At 40.0% G+C, this 25,803-nt stretch overlaps 1 protein-coding gene across 1 annotated transcript; it reads left to right on the top strand.

The window, feature by feature from the left end:
- Window positions 1–743: 743 nt before the first annotated feature.
- sec14l8 (SEC14-like lipid binding 8) lies at window positions 744–25,803 on the top strand. Its single transcript, XM_080739072.1, has 12 exons — window positions 744–877; window positions 2,158–2,233; window positions 10,908–10,951; window positions 13,230–13,292; window positions 13,496–13,684; window positions 14,413–14,508; window positions 14,627–14,687; window positions 16,201–16,284; window positions 16,774–16,880; window positions 20,768–20,907; window positions 21,788–21,957; window positions 24,262–25,803. The coding sequence occupies exons 1-12, from the start codon at window positions 824–826 to the stop codon at window positions 24,567–24,569; spliced, it is 1,392 nt and encodes a 463-aa protein (XP_080595198.1). The 5' UTR covers window positions 744–823; the 3' UTR covers window positions 24,570–25,803.

Raw genomic sequence — 25,803 nt, 5'->3', positions numbered from 1 at the left:
CGGAATGTCTGATTTTGATCAGCTGGTTTCTGCTTGGGCCCAGAATGTAAACATGAAGGCAGCTTCCTGGCTGCACAGGAAAAGGCCTGAAATGAGACTGCCATCTGGTGGGGGATCTGGAAACCACAGCGATACTACGGAGGGTTTTAACATGTTGTTTTGACATGTTACTTATTCTAGAAAGAAAGACAATCTAACCTTTCCTTTTCTTTCTTTCTTTACATGAACAATACACGAAAGGACCAATTGGCAGAAACTTAAGCGACGATAGTAAAAAAAAAACGGCATAATACAAACAATAAAATAAAGAAGCTACCAGAAGAATTCTGTTGGGTGGCACTGACAACACGCAGGAGAGGAGTGTGTCTTCACATCAATCTGTCTCTTCTACAAGTCGACAGGTGCGCAGTACCGACATTCATTGATAACCAATTCTGATGTAACACCAGCTGGAAACTGACGGGGCACTTTGGAATGTTCGACTGTACTGTGGTCTGCGACTGCTTGGTGCGTCAGTGGAGGCAAGGGACCCGTTGCCCCCTGAAAAAGAACAGACCTACAAGCTAATAACGCGTCGCCTCGCAACGTGTTATTTCTTGTAGATCTGTTCATAGATCTGAGAGCGCAGTGGGCGTTGCATATGGCGTGTTTACATGGACAGCGCCCCCCCCAGCATCATCACTCACACGTTTACACAGACAAACAGCCACAGGCAGCAGCAGTGCTCAGCACGGCGGATACAGCGGAGAGAGGATAATAATACACTAACTCACTCAGCTCATATCATAGGATTAACAACTTCATATTATTATCCACAGAGGCGATGAGCGGACGGGTCGGAGACCTCAGTCCCAAACAGGCCGATGCGTTGGCACAGGTAATATATAGCTACGTTACTTTGATTCTTGTGAAATGCGTTGGGTAAACGTTTGAGTCAGTTGTGGTTTAAAAACCTGCAGTTGACACATGACGATTGTTATCACTCAGTTGTTATCTTTGCGAGCATAATGTCCCTATTGCTGCAGCGCAGACTTTGATATTGAGGCCCAATTCTTCTCTAGTGTTCGTTGTCTGGCAAATTATTATTATTGTTATCTTTATTTAATTCAATTCATTGTTCTCACTGGAATGTCGAAATAACATTGTTTATTTTTCATACCGTGCACTGCTTACAGTTAATACCATCGTCGTTATACTGTGTTGTATCATATGCAGGCATGCTATGTCCATGTGTATAGTCATCATATCACATGATAAGTCAAATTAGGAACTAGAACTTGATCTAAAAAAATGTTGGACCGTTACACTGTTAAAGGAGTAGTTCACCCCCAAAATGACTTTTTTTTATAGCCCTATTGATTACTCACGCCATGGATCAATAATATGTTTTCGTATTTGTCCCATTCCTAAGACAAAGATGTGGACCCAAATGCATAACTCACACCAAGTCTCCATGGTATGAGTAATCAATAGAACAAAAGTCATTTAGGGGTTGAACTACTCCTTTAAACCCACATGAAGCATTTGTTCTCTCAGCTAAACCTGAAGATTACCTTAAATTGAGCTCATAGTATTAAAATCCTTAATGGTCATAATGCATGATTATGATCAGAGATGTCCAGCAAACCCACCTGTCTCCTGCTATACCACCAACATGTGGAACGCCCTTTCGCAAGCCTTGAAGGAGAGTAAATCCCTAGCCTCCTTCGAAATTGGTATGAAAAGTCACCTTCAGGCGGCTGCTACTCGTGACTTGTAAATAGACTAAGCCCCCATGCTCCCCCCTCCCTTTTCTGCTTTTGTAAATGATGTTACGCTCTTTCAGCTTTTTGAAATGGATGTTATCCTATAGATAAAGTACTATGTTCTATCCGTCTGTGTTTCAATGTTGTATGAGATACATAAAAGTGTGGTTCCTGTGTAAAATAAACCGTAAGACTTTCTAGGATCTCCTTTTAGTTGACCGTGTTGTACCAGTGATTTGTGCTATCATGAAACTGTACTTTCTTCTATTGCAAACTGCTAATAAATTCTTCAATCAATCAATCAATCCCCCCCCCCCCCCTCCCTCTCTCTCCCTCTCTCTCTCTCTCTCTCTCTCTCTCTCTCTCTCTCTCTCTCTCTCTCTCTCTCTCTCTATCTCTCTCTCCCCCAAAGTTTCGAGAGAGGATACAAGACATTCTTCCTCAGCTTCCGGCGCAGAATGATCACTTCCTGTTACGCTGGCTAAGAGGTATGATACATCAATATACAGTGTGTACTGAGATGCACTCAGTGCTGCGCTGTGGGTTATAATTACGTGTATGTTCATGTGTCAAGGAGGGAACAGAGGAAGTTCTTTCCAAATTCTCAATTTCTCCATACGTCTGCAATATAGAGAAGTTGCAGTGGAGGTACCGTATAAGCCATTGCTACACAAGTGGACATGTTAGATAAAGCTTTTGCAAACATCCTCTGTGGTCGGTTGTTGCAGCACGTGGTGATGTACAGTAGTGAAGTTAAGAAAGAGAGCAACCATTGGTAACTTCTTTTAAGCTGAAATGTGACTCTGGATGTACAGTATGACTGAAACATCAACACTTGGTCATGGCCTTTTTTTTATTTATGAGCAGTGACCAGCCTATAGAATCTGATTTTCCCCAGCACGCGTGATGTTACAGTGAGGAGGGACGGAAGTGCAAGGTATTATAAAAGAGGCCTTGTTGAGCAGGCTGGCTCTGCTCTGTGGAAGAGGGCGAGGACTCTGTGATTGATCCTTATCTAGAGATAATCGCATTAAAGTTTGACAACGATGGGTCACGGCGCATCTGCCAGTAGTCACTGTACTTACGCCATGAACCCAAGATGAAGTAGATGTGGCCTGGCTGCTGTAGGTCTCTCTAGTTTTGTTTCCGCCAAGGACTGCCCAGAATTCCTAGAATATTTCATAACCGATACAGAAATTCTTAATCCCAGCGTTTTTCTTTTTTAATCAAATATTTTCCCTTTATTGATGTTCGTTGCATAACTGCCACCCCATATCTTTTCTGAGCAGGGGTCACGCTTTCACGCAAACATACATGCATTGACGCCAAAGCCCCCCAAGTTCACACTTCGCCAATGCTTTAGTGTCACAACAGGGTGTTTTAACAAAGAAACAAGCCTGTATGCATACCAATAGACCTGTATAGTAGGTGTTGAGCGACGTGTGTGTGACGTCTCTAGATAAGCGACCCCCCCAAACATTGAATCACCAATGCACCACTGGCCCCAGGACCACCACCCTGACTAAGAATCAACCTGGGGACCACTGTTGGGAGGCGATTTGGGCTAAGTTTAGTTTTTTCTGGTAACACTTGCTGTGTATCCATCCATGTCTATGCATCCCACTGTTGAACAACCAATGGTCCACGGACTACTAATTGTCCATGGCATAATTAGGTCTGCAAATGGTCCATTTGATTAATTATGTAAATACATACATAGAATGTATATTAAAATGTGTCTAATGCAAGAAAATGTTTGAATTAATTTGCATGGTGTGTGAGAAAAATACTTGATTACATTTGTTCCCCGATTCTACATGCAACAAATTACTGTATATCAAGCCCAGGCACTATTTAACTGGAATATGCGAGTAGTCCGGACAGAGCTCAAAAAAAGGTTGAGAACCACTGATTTATTCCTATCCCACGGTTACCCTTATCTTATTCTCTTACTTTATCCAACCTTCCATTAAACTGATATCTAACTATTAATTTACCGAATGTCTGTCTGTCTGAATGCTGACATCACTGATACTAAACAGTGTCGCCACCATGGTAACAGCCGCATTGTGAAACAATGACCACATTTGGAGATGACTGACATCACTGACTGACATCACTGACTGTCATCAGTCAGTCCACATTTGAAGATGACTGACATGACTGATACTAAACAGTGCCCAAATTTGGAGATGACTTCATGACTAACATCACTGATATTAAACATGTCAAAGAAGTTAGAAGCAACCATCTGACTGAATCTGGCCAGTGGAGAGTATTCTCCGAAGAACAGAGGTAAATAAGTGCCAACAACCTTCTTAGAGCACAGCGTGCAAATAGGCTCAGCAATCACTTTCAGTAGGGATCAGAGTACTCCAATTATGCATGCGCTAGGCCTACCCTACTGTATGTAATTGGTTACATTAGGGATAGCCGAATGTAGTTTTGAGTTGGTGTATCATTCTGTCAATTAGAACCTCTTGAATAATCACAGAGCGTAAAACCTTTATAGAAAGAGTCCAAGCTCTGACAAAGAGGGCTCTGTTAGGGTACTATGTGTGCTGAGGGATTCAGTTATTTCCATCTCACTGAACGAGTGACCCTGTGGATGATGTCATGTTTCACCAAACATGTTGTGAACACGGGCAGTGAAACAGAGAGAAAGGAGATTTGCAACTCAGGCAAATGAAGGCATTGATCTGTTCCAATGGCAGAGGGTATGCAAGATTAGAGAAACAATATGAAATTATATAAATCAGGGGTCTTAGTTTTTCAAGCCATGGACCCCTTAGCAGAGACAGACGAAGCAGCCCCACTACATGCGCCATAGCTTTTTAAAAAAATTGGTTACTTTTTACACAATTAGACGTGACGTTTCGTGCTGGCTCTTCAACAGATGTCTGACACATCACATGTTGTCGTGTCCAATGGTGTAAAAAGTAACCAATATATATTTTTAAAGCTTTGGTGCATGACCCAGTGTGCAGAGTTTTTGGAGAGATTTTACCTTGGAAGTATTCCGCAGGTTTTTCTTTTAAATGACCCTGAGTTATCGTCAAGTGATGCTGCAGCTTTGATGGCTTCACAGATTCATATGGCAGGACTATCATCAGTGTTTAGCAAATTAAATGTATTATTATGTTTACAGTACACATTATCTTTGCTAATAATATGTTGGATTCACCTTAAAGTGTATTTTCAGCTAGGAAAGAAAACAAAAAAATGTCCTTTTCACATATTGACAGGAATCTTGTAGTAACTCTATAATACCCCATAAGGGCTCCGGACACCCAGTTGAAGAAGACCCATGCTTTATATTATATTGTAATAGTACATTTCAATATTTGTAATTAGCACGTTAGCCAACTATCCAAAATGTATCTTACAGATTTGTTCTCTGCCCTTGATTTGTATACAGTTTCAATTTCGGGGGGTTAATGGACTATCCATATGCCTCTCTGTTACACTATCCTTGTGACAGAAAGTATGGACAATGTTTTATCTAGACTTGAGCAGTGGTTCCCAAACCTTTTAGCTCGACACCCAAAATAGCAGATCTACAAGCTCACAACACGTCTGCGACATGTTGTGAGTTTGTAGATCTTCCATCTTCACTTAAAAGTAAATTTTCCCTCTAATTTAATGGATTTGTTTTTTAGATTGTACATTTTTGTATATTCTTTTGAAAAAATAATAATTAAAAACAAAATGTGGGAAACAAAAAGTGGTATTATTTGTGACCCATAAGAATTGGTCCACGACCCACTGTTTGGGAAACAGTGTTCTAGTGTGTTCTAGGGGTCAGCAGGAGTCCCTTCCTTTCTGAGTCATTACTGATTGAAACCACTGGTGATATCAACTTTCAGATGACCCGGACATAATGCTTTAAGACATATTTATCTGTGGAGAATTTCACTTTGAGAGATAAAAGACCAGATTTATGGCAACCATTTGATCCGTAATAGTATTCTCACGAGTGTGGAAATTGTGATGGGTCATGACCAGCGTTGCCATGCCTGCTTATTATAAGCGACTTTGGACTTTGAACGCAGGGCTGCCACTAGTCATTTGGGTGCCCTATGCACAACTGGCTGTCGGGCGTGGTGCCCTACGCTGTGCGTGTTGCTACCGCGCCCCTGTTCGAACAAAATATTGGTAATTGTGGGTTTCATTTTTTGGGCTTGTTTGTTGAGTGTAGTTGCTTATTTGGGCTTGTTTCATAATGTTTTTATTAGGGCTTGTTTCCTGTGTTGTTTAAACAAACATTTTAATGCCAAGGACGAGCTTGAGAAAGGTCTCACGACCGAAACCTTGCTCTATTAATAAATTACTCCCTCATCTGTTCATCTGTCTCCTCGTCAGATTCCTTCCTAATGTTTTGTTACTCACGCACCTGCTTGAGAGGAACTGGGAGTGCGAAAGCCTTCTCTTCATAAATGTCAAGGACCCCAAATTAATATGTATTTGTCCCTGAATTCCCATCTGGAAATATTTTGTGCCAGGAACATCTGTACCAGATTTGTGTTATTAAAATGTTTAGATTTTTTCCCCCCAAGATTTGTTAAATCAATAGCAGATCAGCAAGCTTGTAGATGGTCTATTTTCAAATAGCAGATGTATAAAGTTATTAAGTGCTCATGTGGCCTATTAGCCGCTTCTTTGGGGCTTTGTTTTCATAGACATGATTGCTTATTTCTCTCTCAAAATCTGGTGACACTGTTCAAGACTAGTATCTTGATCCTATCCTGGTATATTCCACGTTGTGCAAGGGTGTACCAGAGGTCAGTGAGAGAGCCTTCTCATTTCCTGGGAATTGCCTCCAATAAAAGTGTCATTATCTCGGTTCATGCTTCAGTATGTGTTGGTGCAAAAACAATTAGACCATATTCAGAACAGTACTGTTCTTTCAAGTTTCCTGGCTGCAAAGATGCAATAAATCACACCGTGATGACATCACACCGGTGTGATTTACAATACAAACCTCAAAATCAATCCTCCAGTTCTAGGCAACACAGAAGGGGGGGGGGGCTTTTTTTTATTTCCACACAACTCCTCTAAGGTATATTAAAGGGGAAGACCGCCCATTTTTTTGGAAATTGAAAAAAGTACCCCCTCTTCTGTGTTGCCTAGAACTGGAGGATTGATTTTGGGGTTTGTATTGTAAAGTACAACTTGATGACATCACACAGTTGTACTTTACAATACAAACCCCAAAATCAATCTTCCAGTTCTAGGCAACACAGAAGGGGGGGATTTTTTTTTTCTATTTCCACACAATTCCTCTAAGGTATATTAATGACAGTTCAATATTGAAAATGGGTGGTCTTCCCCTTTAATGACATAGTTCAATATTGAAAATGGGTGGTTTTCCCCTTTAAGTACCTACTGTAACCTACTACCTACTTTAAGCCTCTTTATACGATAGAGGCTACGAATAGAAAAAATAGGCGATGCACAGTACAAGCTCACAACACATTGTCACTCTTTGTGAGCCTGTAGATCTGCTATTTTTGAGCTTCTGAGTGATTTGTTGTTATTGTTGTTGCTGGAACACAAGCTGGTTCCCTCTCCTGATTGGATGAAATGTGTAACCCACCTGAACATTTATTTTCTGTTTGCTAAAGAGATGGGGAGACCCCTGTTACTGAACAAACACTCAGTCTCTAACAGCAATGCTTGCCGGAATATAAAACTTTAACTTTTGAACAGTGAAGGGCTGTTTTGCAATGGCTCATAGTCGGGAGCCACGCCGGGGATAGGTGGTTAGTTTAGGATTAAGTTAGCTTGGTTCTGGACAGAAGGCTTAGCTTGGTTATCTGCTCCCTTGCTTGCATTGGATCAGTTTGAGTTGTAATCTCAATCCAAGTTTTAGGGGGAGGGGGGATGTTTGAAGAGGCTGGTTTTGGGGGTCAGCCGGAGGGTATTTGCTATGGCAGTTTTTTGTTTTTGTAATTTTTGGGACGGGGGGAGAAAAAAAAGAAAAAAAAAAGAGATCTACCGTATATACTGTATGTACAAATTATTTCTCAATGTGAATTTCAATAAAGACATGTTTAAAAAAAAAAACAATTACAGTACCCTTTAAAGGACCTACACCATGAATTTTCACTTTTTCTATTTTAAAACCTTTTTTTGGGGTCCCACTGGCACCTTCTATCCTCACAAAGTCCTATTTCTGACCGTTGTGTCTTTCTCTGGTTTTGGGCAGACAGAGATGAAAAGCTTTCCACGGGTTCTCAGAACAGTGCTGTTCTGAGAGTTGACGAGAGTGACGTCACTCTCGTTTCCCGTTTTTTTTCCAGAAATTTTTCCAATTTTTTTTTTTCAAAACTTTTTTTCAAAAAACTTTTTTTTTTTCAATTTTTTTTTTTCAAAAAACTTTTTTTTTTCCAAAAACTTTTTTTTTTCCAAAAAACTTTCTTTTTCAAAAAACTTCTTTTTTTTTCAAAAAACTTTTTCTTTTTCAAAAAACTTTTTTTTCTGGAAAAACCCCACTAGATGCGCCCCTGAGCAAACAGAGGCCGTTTTGGTATTGCAGCTGGAGAGCCTCATTATAGTAGAGCTAGAACAAACAAAAAGAATGGTCAGAGTGTTTTTTGAGGGTTAAAACCTGTCTCTTGCTGCATTCACACTGCAGATATATAGTTGAACGTTTTGCTTGCTTGGTCAATGTTATCTCAATGGAAACCAGCTTTAAAGATACAGGACATACACAGAACAAAGCTTTGAAAGCTTTAAAGCTGGTTTCCATTGAGATAACATTGACCAAGCAAGCAAAACGTTCAACTATATATCTGCAGTGTGAATGCAGCATAAGACTCAATTTTGAGAATATATTTATACAAAAAATATAGTTTTAAAAGCATGGTGTAGGCCCTTTAAGACTTAGGCTTATTAGCCTAGTGGTCTGATTGGCTTCCTTTTTTATATTTTCTTGTTGACTTCCTGATTTTCACTGTTGAAGGAAGTTTAATCGCCAGCATTTGTTAATCAGTAATTCTACAGTAGCTTGCTACTGCAGTTTCGTTCAGATGTGCTCAAGCATAGTATAATTAAATAGGATGTGTGCTAAGCTTAAGTACTTATTTGAAAAGCATTAATAGCTGTTATATTTACAGTACATGTGGCTGACAATCTGTGTGATCGTTACCATCTGCACTTCCTAATTTTTGTTTTGGATTTCTTTATTGTAAAGGGGCCCATCAAATGATACAGTACATACATACCTACCCTACCCTGTAACTAACTGCCACACCTAGGCATACCAAATCCATTCTGTTGAATCAGCTTGCATGTGTGTTTACTTTACTGTCTACTGCAGCGTAGATGTCGGCCACTGTAAATTACACTCAGGTCGGCAGACAGCACTATAGTACTTGCAGTCAACTTCCAGTGGTTACTGGTACTAGTAAGTGCAAAAGAGGCCATGACCATTTGGACTGGGGTAATGGATGGTAGCAGAAATTGCAGAAAATAACAGGACAGGATGGCCTTAAATACCAAAATTAGTTTATTTGAGATGACTTCACTAGAGCATGACCTGACACAAGACATGACTTTGTGTCCTGCCAGAAATGTGTTCTTTTTCATTAGCGATTTTTTTGGATTCTGATTGGGTATATACTGCATGCAGCAAATACTGTACTCCCACAATTCCCATGATGCATTACAAACTTGGCTTTCCCATATGGTCAACATATCTACCTGCAATTGCCTGTAGCCTGGTATCTCTGGGTGTCTGGCTCTGGGGCCCCTGAGTCATTCATGGTCAAAATGGCTTGATCATGAAAGACATTGGCTGCAACTCTATCAACTCTATCAATTATACTTAAAGGGATATTTCACTTTCAAAAAAGCTTTTGGTCATTTTATCATCCAATCAGGCTTTTGGGAATACCCAGGACAGTTTTGAATTGCTTGATTCAGTATTTAAAAAATAATGGTGTTTTCATTGAATCTATCATGGTTAAAATTAGAGTTTGAAGTTACAATGGGTTTGTATAGGAAGGGGACAACTAGGGAAAAATGAATATCAAGTATCTAAATACCGAATTCAGAAACTGTCCTGGGTGTTCCCAAAAGCCTGATTAGATGATAAAATGACCAAAAGATTTTTGAAAGTGAAATATCTCTTTAACTAAAACTAAATGTGAAGGGAAAATAATGAGTTAACAGAATTACAATTTTAATCTATCCAGCATCAGGACCCGGAGCTCTGTAGTGTTTGTTGCTAGTTCCTCTGTCATGTAGCATTGTGTTTACGTAGCCATGCGAAACATGACGGTCGTATCTCACAACTGTCATGGATCCACCTCAACCTGGTGTTGAGCAGTTTAGCCAATTTCCCACGTACGTCTACACCAACGCTAAACTGCTCAACACCAGGTTGGGGTGGATCCGTAACTGTCATGATATGACAGTTATGTTTCAGGGCTAGTGTCTACGTAGGTGGTGCGGCTCTTTCTCTTTGTACTGCAGTTGTGACTTGGGCTGGTTCCCACATTGTCAAGTTTGCTTGCCACCAGTTCCGGGTGCCTGACACAGTGCAGCCAGCCTCATCCTTCTCTCCCTGACATTGTCTGTGACCCTAGGGAGACCCCTGTAGAGGTCCACGTTTCTGAAAAAAAGAGAGAGAAAAAAAGGAAGAGCTATATATATCCCATTTCACATCAAGTACGTTGAATTGGTACTGTGGACTGGAGCTATCAAATGTATTAGACAGGTTATGTGTTTTTGTATTGTACTGTTGTGTATTGTATGAATGGATTGTATGTTATGTAAAATAAGCTGATGTTGTCGATGATGACATGTTTTTAAGACCCCAGGAAGAGTAGCTGCTGTGACTGTACAGTAAGCTAATGGGGATCTAATAAATACATCAAATCAAATGCTGGGGTTTTTCTAAACTAGCAAACCTTAAAAAGTAATTGAAAGTCAAACTAAATGTAAAAATTAAAACTTATGAAAAATGCTAAACTATACTACTGTTCTTATTACTCACTTGCGCAGCTCTAATTTCACATGACATTTGACATTGTGTTATTACTAGTTTAGCATTATTGTAGTGGTACAGTGGTATAGACGACATGTGTCACAGTGTCCCTGAGCAAAGCACTCAAGACTCAACCCCTAACTCTTACTTTCTCCCTTGTCTTTTTACAGCCAGAAACTTCAATCTCACCAAGTCTGAGGCTATGCTGCGAAAGGTAATCCTGCAGGTCTTCTTTTCAATTGGAGATGCCATTTCTAGAGCTGTTTTCCTTCTATACCTGCAGTGTATGTGAAGGTCTTTATTTGGCCTGTGCAAATGGTTTATTTGTGTCTGTGTGTCTGTGTGTCTGTCTGTGTGTGTGTGTGTGTGTGTGTGTGTGTGTGTGTGTGTGTGTGTGTGTGTGTGTGTGTGTGTGTGTGTGTGTGTGTGTGTGTGTGTGTGTGTGTGTGTGTGTCTTTGTTTTTGTGTACTGAGAGTGTTTTTTGTGTGTTGGGTTTAATATTTAACCCCTAGTTTAGTTGCTTTGCGATCAGCACCATCTTTTCCAAATGAGACTTGCCAAAGACACTTGCAACACCTTTAGTTTGCGACAGAACAACAGTGACATTTCATAACAAGAAATTTGACGCAAATCAGAGTTGAATTTTTGCAAGATTTGGGAGGGAGGGCGAGTGATTTGGTGCAGACTGACACACACACACACACACGCACACAAAATTTAAATTGAATTCTGATAATGATGCACCGTGCATATTCAAATCATGTTTACATTACTTACATCGAGAAGGCCACTCTTCCATAGTGCTCTAAACCTGTGATGTGACAATGAAGCTGACTCTTGATTCTGACTAGCGGGACTAAACAAATTGATTCGAATTTTGTGGGGAACAAAAACAATGTGGCGTCAACCGGAACCCGATTCTTTTTTCCCTTCTTTTCTAAACTGGATCACAACTGTCAAATACCAGGCTTTCCTCCGTGGTGGAAAGCCTGGTGACGCTAGGTCAGGGGTCTTCAACAGGGGGTCCTCAGAGTTACTACAGGGGATCCTCCAAATCTTTGTGTGATAGAAACCTTTTTTCTCCTTTTTTATATTAACCACTTGAACCCTAGCATCCATATTCTGAGAACATTAGCCAAAAATAGCAGATCTACAAGCTCACAACGCCTCGTGCTGCGAGGCGTTGTGAGCTTGTAGATCGGCTATTTTTGGCAAAGAGCTTTGATGTAGAGGGGGAAAAAGAGCAGACTAAGTACAGAGTGAAAGGTCAGGTTTATTAAGTATTGATGGTTCAAGTTGTTAAATATCTAAAAACACAAATTGACATGAATCCAAAATACACAGATGATTGTGCTGCCAAACAACAAAACTATATGGAATCTATGAAAAGGTTGTGGGGGTCCCTGCTTCATCTCTGTCTCAACTAAGGGGTCCTTGGCCTGAAAACGCTGTAGACCCTTACGCTAGGTTACTCTTCTTGTATCCCTTAACAACACAACATTACATGTTTATGGCGCTGACAGATTACTGACAGTCTTGATAGATTAGCCTGGTGGAGATAATATCATCGCTGTGGGGTCACTGGGGTGGAATCCTCTGTGGAATCCTTGTAAAACCTGTGTTGGTTAAATATTTATACTCAAGATTGTCACTTATAATGACAAGTGATTCGAGTTGTTCGTGCCAGAAAGTCTCCCGAATGACCTTTGGGTCATGTGTGTGTTTCACTTCCAAACCTTGGAGGAGAAAAACGGTAAAACTGCTGATCTACGAGCTCACAAGCTGCTAACTTTGCGCGACATGAAGTACAACATTAATTTCGTAATTTATGAAAAGACATAAGAAGTTGAAAAGTGGGACTAGAAGGTTTCTGACTGACAGCAACAACATGTTGACAACGTGAGAGAATGAGAGCGAGAATGTGTGCACAGTGTAGTTTGTGTGTGTGGTGTTTATATTATTTAATCCCTATTTGTGTGTATGCGTGCATACTGTACACTGCTGCAGCAGACAATCCTCTTCTAGCTGAGGGGGCAGGTCTTAGTTGCATGTCTAAAACCTCCTGAGCCACTTAACTCAGTCCACTCTGTTCTACTTTCATTCATTTTACACCATTAACCTCTTCCAACCTGGCATCTAAAGTTTTTGGGGCATGTCATTCTAGGTGAAAATGTTTACATTGTGATCTTGTAAATCAGCCATTTTACTTTACAGTAGCTATTTTTGTTTGAAACAGTTATATGACAATATATAAATATATAGGGCTTAAGTGGTTAATATGTTTAGAACGCATTACTACTCGATTTGCTAACCAAAGCCAGGCATTAACCACTATTTGGGGAGAACAGACGAAAATAGCAGATCCACAAGCTTATAGATCGACTATTTCAGCAAAGATATTTAGTGTAGCCCACAGGAATACAGTCGTCTAAGTAGAGGGTTTAACTGGTCATGTTTACATTTGGCCTGTCACATTTCTGTTTCATTCCAGCATTTGGAGTTCAGGAATCGAATGAAAGTAGACACATTGGCCACTGAATGGCGACCTCCTGAAGTAAGTGTTACAGTATATAAAATGTGTCATTGAATAGCAGCATTTTACGGATAGATTTAGTTTATCACATGTTGCTCTTGGCTAGATTTGATTAAAGTACCCATGGTTTGATTTGCTGGGGGGGGGGGGGGGGGGTAATCCATGTCTTTATACTGTCAAATAAACTCGGCATGTGTGAATATGCAGTGGTTCTTTTCTTTTAGGTGATAGAGAAACATCTGTCTGGAGGGATGTGCGGCTTTGACCGCGAGGGCAGTCCTATCTGGTATGATGTCATCGGACCAGTGGATCCCAAAGGCCTCTTCATGTCCGCCTCCAAGCAGGATTTTGTTAAGTCCAAGATCAGAGACTGTGAGTTGCTGCAGAAGGAATGTGACCTGCAGTGCCAGCGGGTAAGATGAGCAGGAAGGTTTTCACGTTTGTTTTGTTTTTGTTGGGCATAGTTGCAAACAGGCCAGAAAGGTACAAAATTGATCATACACTACCTTTCAACAGTACATTTCGATCTATAAAGAGGGCGATATCTCTCTCTCTTACCCCCTGACTCCACCGGAGCCATCGAGTGTTGCGTCAGCGCCAACGCTGGGAACGCTCCCTTTTTAATCAATGAAGGGTGCTCCACTGCTGACTGACAGTGCTTTTTTCTAGAATGTGTGCATGGGAGACTGTGTTTGTGTGCTCTGCTTGATAACTTTACATGCATGTCAAATTCCCTGAGCATTAACATGAGTTGTTCAAGGTTAACATGAGTTGTTTACATATTCTAAAAGTATGCTGTTTTGTTGTACTGTCGTTTTAAGATATCTAATCATTTCAGAGATTTCAGGGAAGGCAATCCAGCAAGTGTTTTGGCAATCTACCCGATAGATTTTGAGACAACTTTTGTGCAAGTGGAAGGTTTGGCCTAACGGTGGAGCTAGAGGAAAGGCCATTGGGTATTAGCTTTCAAGATATGTTGTTTGGGACTAAAGTGGTGCTGTGGGTAGACAGCCCGACTGACCAACACTACCGTTCTTAGAGCCCCATCACTAACGGGGATAAAAGTATGTTTTCCCATTGAAGGCAACAGGGCACCCCTAATAATGGCTCCCTTTCTTGATGTATGTGTGTTGTCTTTTAGCTGGGGAAGCATGTGGAGGCCGTAACCATGATCTATGACGTTGAGGGTCTGGGTGTGAAGCACTTATGGAAGCCTGCTATTGAGACATATACAGAGGTATACATGAACGCAAACATATATCACAAACATAGCTCACTCAAAATGTGTCCTGAAAATAAGACATTCTTGAACTGAAATGAGCAGTGACTTAATGTGTGTTGTTTTGCATCTTTAGATCCTCCAGATGTTTGAAGAAAACTATCCAGAGGGGTTGAAAAGAGTATTTGTCATTAAAGGTGCATTTGTCTTTTCCCCTAGCTAGTAGCTAGTAGTGATCGGTACATGTTAAAGCAAGTACAGTACATTGAGGATGAGTGATTGAGTAATTTTTGTCAGGCCTTTTTAGTTGGAACTTATCAAAACAAAGATTCAGTGTACTTATTTTACAATGTAATTCATCAACAGGAAACACACAATAAGATGTATAAAATAATAAGTGCAGTGATAAATAACTAGACCAGGTCAACCTGGTTGTGCCAGACCCCGGTTCTGCCAACCCCCTGTCTGTCATCATCATTTATGACATCATGCCTTTTGTAGGCATGTCATCATCATGTCATCATCATATATACCCTTTATATAGAAAACCCGGACAGACCGACATTTGCTTATGTAGGCCTACCCATTTCATGGGTCTGGCAAAAACATTAAGGGAATCATTCATTAGAATAAACTAGGGGATCCTTACCTATCCCTCAGCCGTCCAATCTCTAAACTGGATAAATACCGATATGCAGCCTTATGTATGCCTTGATATTGTGATGTCACCCTTTGTCCCTCTCTGTTTGGCTACGGGCATACACAGCCTGTGGCCCGTGATTGGCTAGGAGCGTAAACACATACAACATTTCTGTAATTCATAGATATATTAGTTCTGTGCCCCGCGGTGTGCGATGAGAGATTGAATGAATGTAGGAGTCCCGTTGGGCAGAATAGTCACCATCGATGTCCAGTTGTGCAATACCCGTTGTATCAGTCTGTCTGCCTGGCTGGCACTCTTTTATACCCATATATGGTGTTCTGTGTCCAGGCCAGTCTGTGATGTCATCTCCAAATTTGGGCACTGTAGTGATGTCAGTCAGTGATGTCAGTTGGGCTTTGTTGATGTCAGTTGGGCATTGTTAACAATTTTGGTGGCGACACTGTTTAGTATCAGTGATGTCAGCATGCAGACAGGCGGTCAGACGGCGGACTGCGGACAGACATTCGGTAAATTAATAGTTAGATATAAATGTAAAATTGTGGAAATGTCTTTTGACATGCATTTTAATAAGGGATTTAAGAGAAGACAGTGCTGAAAACAGGATTTTCCAGTCAAGGAGCCCTGACAAGCAAAGGCACTGTCATGCTTTGTCTTCAGCTCGGGAACAACAAACCGGTTCCTGCCTCAGGACCTCATAAGGGGTTAATATCATTATGGTCATCATAAGTGTCATCATAGCAAAGTGATTGCGACGCATTGTGAGCTTGTAGATGGGCTATTTTCAAATGGCTGAAATGTATATAAGGCTGAAGTGGTTACTGTATGTTTTGTAATCATAATAATCAAAATCTACAAAGTAACCAGTGCTAAAGTTTTCAAAGTTCAGAGTAAAAGTAAAAGCACTAGAATTGGAAATACTCCAGTAAAGTCAAAATACCTCAGTCAAAACTGTACTTGAGTAAAGTATTTGAGTAAATATACTTAGTTACTTTACACCACTGATCAGTTGCCTAACTTGCCTAACTTGACTCTTTGTATCTCTACAGCCCCTAAAATCTTCCCTGTGGCCTACAACCTTGTAAAGCACTTCCTGAGCGAGGTCACACGACAAAAGATCCATGTGCTGGGTGGTGAGACAAGATACCCTTTTTGCAACTGCATCTCATGCAATTATGACACGTTGTTTCATTGCTGGGTAAATGACCACATGGAGGCCGTTTTGTCCTAACTTCATACAATGTGAAAACCCCATCCTCCAAGACTAAAAGGAAGTTAGAGCAATGATTCCCAAACATAGGGTCGGTCGCCGACCCGTTTTATGGGTTGTAAATAAATATCCACTTTTTAACCTTTCCTACAAAAATAAATCTGAGATTTTTCAGGGGGGAAAAATCGGAGATTGTATAGAAATACAAAGTTCAGAAATAGTGTAAAAAGCTTATCTACAATTTTAAGGGCGTATGTGATAAATTCATAAAATTCACAAATGTGGGAACTCCTGAGTTAGAGCAAAATGGGCACCATGTGAATATGGTCAGTTGGTCCTCTTCTCGCCTATAATTGTCACCAATATTTACATTTCCTCTGTCTTTGCCCTTTCAAAATCTCTGGATCTGCAGACAACTGGAAGGAGGTATTAGTGAAATACATCGACCCAGAGCAGCTGCCTGTGGTCTATGGGGGTAAACTGACTGATCCTGATGGAGATCCTCGCTGTAAGTCCAGGGTGAGTCCAATCTCTGTCACAAGGACTGAAGCAGATCCTCTCTGCAAACCTCTAGGCTGCTGTTCTCTAGTGCTGTTACAGTAAACCTGCCAAATAGACTTGCAACCCATCGCTGAATATATATGCAAGATGTTGGCTCTGGTTGTGTAGTCTGCACAGATGACATGGTGTTGTTGCAAATCCTTCTGCCTTGACATTGATGTGTATGTTTGTAGTTATCATAGAAGATTCTACAGTCTGCTCCTGTAGTTAAGAAGCTGTTCTGAGAGATGTCCTGGTGGCTCAATGTGTTTGGACTGGGGTTTTCAATAGCAACCACACCTCAAAATGTTCTGGCTGTATTTTGGAGCTTTTCATAGTCGGCTGTATCACCTGTCCTATTTTACTGTCAATTACTGTATTTCCTTAGCGATTACTTTTCAGAATAATTGAATAATTGAGAAGCACTCATTCAGTCATTTTTTATGTCAACGAATCAACGCAAATACATTTTTCACAATCAACTAAATCGATTAACCGATTAAATTATATTCAATACTTCGTCATAACATTGATGTACAAAAACATTGTGCAACATTCGTATAATAAAAAGAATACTGTAAATATATTTCCCCATAAAATCACTATTTTCATCAAATGTATTTGTGTTATAATCAATTCAATCAATTAGTTCAATTAACTGTTGCACCTGTGACTCCCTAGTGTTCTATTACCCAAGAAGCAACAAAGTGTTTCACAACAAGACCATGCCAATTAAACTGCTTGGCCAGTTGAAGCTGATCAATACATTCCACCTGGGATCCTCCAAACCACTAGAATTGTCATGGATATTCACCACATGGACCGCTCTTATTTTGGAGACAAGCCTGGATCTACAACACTGGATATGGATTTAAAACCGAACACCAAGACCATAGTCTCGCATAGTCAGACTGTCACCTTCACGAAAATATATTTTAAAATATAATTTCTGATAAGCAGCAAGCTATTTATGCTTAAATTATTTTTATTGCAACCTTCAGGTCGCAAGTTACTATGAAAAGCTCCACCGGCTGTCCATCAGTCCGTCCCTCCATCAGTCTAGTCTAGATGGACAGAGGGGTCCTCACGCATAGGGTGGATTTTCTTTCGCCACCTGTTTTTTCTTAATCCTTGAAGGGTATATTTTAAGATTCTGCCAGGTCCACCCTATGTGCTCGGACCCCTCTGTCCATCTAGACTAGTCCCTTCGTCCCTCAGTCTGCCCATCACGTCACGTCACACTTTTGCCCCTACTCTTATATCTGGCACCGTTGGCCCTATCGATGCCAACGGTGCTGCAAAGGTATAGAACAAGTCATTAAAAACAGTGGTGTGTGCATGAATGTTGGTATTGTGTTAATTATCATATAAGCGGGATTGATCTCAACCATAGACTGGCTCTCCTTGCTCCTACAGATTTTGGCCTTAAATCACACAAAGCGGTACACAGTATCTCTGAAGTCATGTCATCAACATGGATCTGTCCCATTTCCCATATTCCTTCCTGATTGGCTACGATTGCCTTCTAAAGTTTGTGTATGCGACTTGATGGTCGCTTATGTCCCGATTAGGGAGTCTTACTGGTATATATTAAGATAAATGTACGCGGCTGTAAAAACTAAACAGAGGTGGGGAGGAGGTTTCATCGCTTCAGTGATGCTCAGCGATCTCTTCGACACTCATGGTTAGAACTTCCGTCAACCAGACTGTATGACGGAACAGAAGCATTTGCAAATTGTGTCTCGCCATGCAAGACTACCAAGAAAGACCACAACATACTTTCAATCAAAAGGCCTTTCTGGTGAGACAACTCCACCAGATGATAATGCACAATTAAAAATATTATCTATTGCTTAAATGACAGCTTGTGCTTCCCTCCCCCAGTGCAATCCTGCCTCACAGCATAGAGTTGGCCTAGAAGCAGTAAGGATGACTGAACTTTAGCTTGAGTATGCAATGCATTCGATAATTTTTCTAGATAATGCAAACTGAATCCGGATTTATCATTGTTTCTGTAGATACGTAATTGGGCCCGAGACAGATGAGGAAGAGGAAAGAATATCAGAACATTGGAATGACCTGCTAGATTCAATGGACAGAGGCTCAACCTCAACCCCTATTTTTACACAACTTTCTTTTTTTTGTAGTCAGTGGTGTAAAGTAACTAATTACATTTACTCAAGTACTGTACTTACGTAAAATGTTTAGATATTTGTACTTTACTTGAGTATTTCCAATTTCCAATACTTTTACTTCTACTCCACTATCTCAGAGGCAAATATTGTACTTTTACTGAACTGCAATTATTTATTTTAAAACTTTAGTTACTAGTTACTTTGTAGATTACTATTACAAAACAAACATTAAGCACCTCAGCCCTACTGTATATCCATTTCGGCCATTTGAAAATAGCCTACAATCTCACAATGCATCACATCTGAGCTTGTAGATCTGTTATTTTCATAATATTTTATACATTCAAAAACTTGTGAAATGGGACATTCTGCACCTTGAGTACTTTTAAGAGATTTCTTGTACTTTAAGTATATTTTGATACCAGTACCTTTGTACTTTTACTCAAGTACATTTTGAATTCTGGACAGTTACTTGTAACAGAGTATTTCAACATTGCCGTATTGGTACTTTTACTTAAGTAAGAAATGTGAGTACCTTTTCCACCACTGGTTGTAGTTGTTATTGCAAATGGAGAATGCTAGCTATTTGAATGTCATTGGCATTAACTGTATGGAGTTTGCTAGTGCTTAAATGAACTGCTGTGATATCAGGCCTTTACATTCTTCAACGGTCGTTCTGAATGGCTGTTCTTATCAATGTGCAGTTGGACCACGATAAGAGGCTGATAGGTGGATACAACTGATAATGGGAAGGACTACGCTTTTCTTCTACAGAATTTTAGTACGTTCAAAAAGTGTCTAACCTCCTGACCTGTTAGTGTTTGTTAGCATTGCTAATGCATAATGTCATGAAGAAAGTGGCCCAGTATGTCACTTTATTCAAGGACGTTTATGGTGTTGTTTTTATTTAGTTTTTTACCTCCTGCCACAGTGTATTTTCTGGTAGATGAAGGTATAGTACACCATTAATAGATCAGTAATAAAATAAAAGAAATGAACACATCAGTTTCTATTCTATTTATATACTAAGTTCTGAATATTCCCTTTAAGTAAGCATGCAGTGTGTAATTGACAAGTTAGCACAGTGGTGTGTGCATGAATGTTGGTATTGTGTTAACTATCATATAAGTGGGATTGATCTCAACCATAGCCTGGTGTGGTGAACAGAAACTCTTTATTTCTCCTGGGCTCATGACTGCTTTCTTTTCTGATTTCACACTGCCCTCTATTGCTCGGTTCCAGTACAGTACAGGATTTCACACCATGTCTTTGGTTTGGTTTTACTTGAATAAATAGATACGTGCTCACTGCTCCTTTACAGTTGCTGTCTGGGCTCCTTCTTGTATGTCTAGGTCTAGGAATACTTGAATTTGTAGGACAGAAAAGAGAAAAAAGACTTTGAAAATCTATACCTCTTTGAGATAATTCTGAATCCGTCTTCTACTGAACATTCATGGTATTCCTGGCAGTTATTTAAAGGCCACTGGTGTCACAGTAAGTTAAGCCTTCTATTTACCCTCATCTCCTTTAAACTCTTACATAGCCTGGCTACATTTCAACATGAACTGTTTAACAACAATATTCTAACTGTGTGTGTGTGTGTGTGTGTGTGTGTGTGTGTGTGTGTGTGTGTGTGTGTGTGTGTGTGTGTGTGTGTGTGTGTGTGTGTGTGTGTGTGTGTGTGTGTGTGTGTGTGTGTGTGTGTGCCGCGCGCGCGTGTGTGTTTTCCAGATCCATTATGTAGGTCCTGTGCCCAAGTCCTACTATGTTCGGGACCATGTGAAGGTGAACTATGAGCAGTGTCTCACAGTCAATCGAGGTTCCTCCAAGCAGCTGGAATATGAGATCCTGTTTCCCGGCTGCGTTCTCAGGTTAACTCTGTTTTATATAGTGTTGAAATGCCACAGTTCGCAAACAGAGATCAGTTTGAAACTTGCTAGGTACTGGCGGGAATTTGGGATCTGACTACCCAAGGGCCACTGGTCCAACAATGCCGTAGATTAGCTGCTCACAGACGGACGGACACACACACACTCTGACGGGCGGGAAAAAAACATAGTCTCGGCCACGCCTTCGGCCTGGTGGAGACAAAAATGGATGAGTGATTATTCTGAATCATTCAGTAACCACTAACCACTATAAAAAAAATCTATTTATTATGTGAGGTGTCCAATTGATAACCAGTGACATAGCTCCTCTACTTTTTTTGTAATATCTAACACAGGTTTATGTAAGCGCTCAAGACAACAGTAGTTCAACAGAAAAATTGCTATATTATTTACACATTTTAACCGACTGAAGTTTAGGAACAAGGCCTCCTGTTTGTTTGAGCTCCATTGTATCTTAACTACTGTTATTAGTCTGTGCCCACAAATCCTTATTTGCAATTGCAACCCACTATTCCTGCCTTATACTTTTTATAACTCAAAAGGCCCATTCCCACTGTGCTAGATAACAGATAAAAAGATCTCTTTCTCCAGATATTTTCCCATTCAAACTGGATGGTAGATACAGTTGGAACTAAATATCTGCCACAGATATGTCTTTTATTTGTGGCAGATATTTCTTTTTATCTGTATCTACCATCCACTTTGAATGGAAAAATATCTTGAGAAAGAGATTTTTTTTTATCTGTTATCTGGCCCAGTGGGAATGGGCCTAAACACCCATTCATTTACAGGTAGTTAGACTGTAAGTAGATGTGGTTTCAAGCAACGTCTTCCTGTGTAAAACCAATGTAACCATTCTCAGGTGGCAGTTTGCCAGCGAGGGGGCAGACATCGGCTTTGGGGTGTTTCTGAAGTCCAAGAAGGGGGAATGGCAGAAGAAAGGTCAGATGCAGCAGGTGGTGTGCAGCCAGCGCTACAACTCCCACCTGGTGCCCGAGGATGGCTCACTTACATGTGAACTACCTGGAGTCTGTGAGCTGAATTACAATTACTTTTTTTTTTTTTTTTAAACAATGTTTATTTTCTTTTTCTTTCTTTTTTAAAGACTCACATAACAAATACAAATACATGACAGTGAAAATGAAAACACAAACTGCAACAAAACAACCCGAATGACACCACATACGAAAAACAAAAACAAAAAAAACATCAACTTACAAAAAACAAAAACAAACAAAACATGAGCACATGTACCATTAACACCCACAGAGTCCCACGCCCCGAACAAGTGCCTGCAGAGAGTGCAATTACCCCACTTCCGATTCCTCCATGAAGTGAGAAAGATCATTGCCCTTTATATACTGAATAAAGTTCCCCCATATTTTCTCAAACAGCTCTTGTTTATTTTTGAGAGTGTATGTGATTCTTTCTAATGGAAGGCACAAAGACAGTTCCTTAAACCACTGAGCGATGCTAGGTTTCCCTGTCTTTTTCCATGAAAGGGCGATAACCCTTTTGGCTTGTAGGAGCCCAAGATCCAGAAATGTTATCTCGTTGTTTTTTATCCTATGGCCGATCGGGTAAAGGCCTAATAAGAAGAGTTTTGGATCTAGCTCAATGTTAATAAGTAGTATCCGTTGTAGCTCCTTTCTAACCTCCTCCCAAAACTCCTTGAATTACAATTACTTTTACTGGAAATAAAAAATCACACCAAAATCATTGTCAAGTGAGCGGTGCTATTTATGAGTTAATTGTGGGCTCGCTTTTTGTTCAAAATTCAACTTGTTCAGCTTTACACCGTTATGTGTGCTTGTATCTTTCTCATTACAATCTTTTATACTTTTTGAGATTTTTCAAAAAGTCCCAGTGAATTCCTATGGGAAATGAATTCTGTCTTACTATATTACGGCCTGTAGTATAAATAGTAGCAATACCACAAAGTTCTGCATGAGTTCAATGGACCTTTTCCTGTAACCTTTCTTGTAAACTCAAAACCCCAAAAGTCCATTGAGTTCAATGGAGGAGTGGTGCGAGCCTGAGGATTGTTAAACATGCAGTTATATTGGCATGTACTGCTGTGCTTACTCTCTCTTACTCTCTTGAGGAGGGATGTGTACATTTTCTATAGTACATAATATACTTTGTGTGTGTTTTCAGTGAGCCCATGCAATTTCTGAATGAACTGCATTTCAAGTGTCCTTTTTTAAAGATATTCTTTGGGCTTTTTTCTGCCTCTATTGATAGGTTTACACAGTAGGCTGACAGGAAACGGGGAGAGATGGGGGGGGTGGGGTGACCCGCAGCCAAGGTCGTCAGGATCGGGTCTCGAACCTGCGACGCTGCAAGGGCTGGAGCCTAGGTGCCTGGACCACTACCCTGTGGCCCAAGCCTGGGATGACATACTTGATGTGACAACAAACTTTTAGCCATTTGTAGCCGTGCTTCAGTTTACTTAAAGGGATCCCTGGCTAATACGACAAATATGCCTTAATACATTATAATTGTTCTCTATAACTACAATGTAAAATTAAAAACACCTTAAATATTTTATTTCTTCTAGAAATAGCTAATCTTTCACTCAATGACAATAGGGGAAATGCTATTTCTAGAAGAAATTAAATATTTAAGATATTTTTTATTTTACATTGTAGTTATAGAGGACAATTACTGTATAATGTATTAAGGCATATTTGCCGTATTAGTCAGGGATCCTTTTAAGCCCAGACATTTTCTAACGTTTTCCCATTGGTTTTTGACCGGACAAAGCCAGATGTTGGAGCTATAGCTAATTGGAGGATTGTGAATCAGATTTGAACCACATTCATAGGTTCATAGGTGAAATCGTTAGATTCAAATCTGATTTCTAAAGAGCTCAGTCTCAGTCTTGACACGAGGCACAGACACCTGGTTTATATTTGTCATACGATGGTGTCGCTTGCTGAAAATACCCAATCTACAAGCGCACAGCGCATTTCAGTGTAAATCAGTGTGAGCTTGTAGATGGTTGGTTTTCGGTGTGTAGGACTAGCTCCTAGTGCATCGCGATGTGACATGTTGTGAGCTTGTATATCTGTTCTTTTGTCGAGTAACACTGACGTATGTACAACTTAAGCATTCTCAAGCAAGTCAAGTCATTACGTCATTACCACAGCAAGCAATGCATACAGGTCAACATTGTTTGAATACTTCAGAATCCAGTCTAATCACTTGATTATTAACAGTGTGTAGTTGTGGACTGTCGGTACTAAAGATCAGATGTGGCTGCCCGTAAACAAGTTTCATGATTAGAACTGAAAAACTGTGGTTGATTGACATGTTTTTTCCGTGCCCTTCCAGATGTGCTGCGATTTGACAACACTTACAGCATCTTCCAGTCCAAGAGGATCAGCTTCTCTGTCGAGGTCCTATTGCCAACCAACTTACAGTCCCCAAAGGCTAACGGTGGGTCTAGCAGCCAATCAGAAGAGGGGAGCCCCAGCCAGTCAGAGGTCCTACTACCAACCCAGTCACAGTCCCCAAAGGTCAACGGTGGCTCTCGCAGTCCCAGCCAATCAGAGGTCCTACTGCCAATCCACTCACAGTCCGCAAATTCCAACGGTGGGTCTGGCAACCAATCAGAAGAGGCGAGTACCAGCCAGTCATGATTGAAGACAAATTTGCTAACATTTCCTATGAAGCCTGTCTCTATATAATGCATTACAATCTGCCTATAACAATAAAACTGATTCTGAACTGAACTATATGATTATAGTTATAAGCTGAACTGAACTATATGATTATAGTTATAAGCACATCATAATACCTCATAAACTCGTAACAGCATTGTATTATGAATCCTCATAATTGTAATACTTGAATTGAATTGAATTATTATTATAATCACTGTTACAATGCATATGCATAAATGTTAATTTGGTGCTTTGCAGTAAGTAATGACATTCCAGGAGGCGTGGGCAGAAAACATGTATTGCTATTTTCCCACTTTATTTAAAGCACTAAATTATCACTTATAGTGACGTATACCACACCATAATGAATTATAACAGTGATTATAATGTATTATTTAAAATAAACTGTGATCCTGGCCAAATGAAAATGTCTGAGTGACTAGTAATTAATTATGAAGTATTATGATACTTCACTTTATAATGTGTTCTGATTGCATTATGGGTACTCTATTTGTCAGTGCTTATAACTGTAATTTATAGTGTTACTCATTAGCAGATTACGATGCGTACATGGCCTTAAAAGTAGTTATAAAATGCTTATAGTACTGTGTTATTTTGATTATTGTTATGAATAATTAATTATATACTTGTAAGTTCTTATAAGTAGCCATTCATACAGTTTTATATGCAGGTTAATTCGTATATAGTTATGGGCTTCATTGGAAGTGTTGGAACTGCAGCTGCACTGATTAGTCCCCACTGGTACACATGTCCTGAGATACTTGATCTGAAAACAATCTGAGGCCATGGACATTAATGACCATGTCGCCCATGCACTGATACAGAAATGGAGGAACGGTCTGCATTCAAGAGGATAACTCACGGCACCAAATAAATCCTCTGGATTACTTGAGATGTATCTAATACTGTACATACCTCCTACAGTTGGAGCAGGAAATACAGTATGGTTGTGAATATTTAAATGTGCTTATCACCCAGCAACACTGGCTCTTTCTTCTTATCCTAGTATCAGCCTGATTGTTTAGCCCAACAGAAGTTTGTAGTGGAAAGAAATAAGATCAATGTTCAGGTTAAACATTAAAGCCTTAATTTAAAATGATTCAAAAGAATGTCCAGTATTATATTATACAGTATATTAAACTATTTTTGTTAATTGCCTCTCTATTATATAATCCTTACCTGACAGTTA

The sequence above is a fragment of the Nannobrachium achirus genome, assembly GCF_963921795.1.
Source record: "Nannobrachium achirus genome assembly, chromosome: 12".
In the NCBI taxonomy this organism is placed as follows: Eukaryota; Metazoa; Chordata; class Actinopteri; order Myctophiformes; family Myctophidae; genus Nannobrachium; species Nannobrachium achirus.
This window is presented reverse-complemented; position numbering and strand designations above follow the sequence as displayed.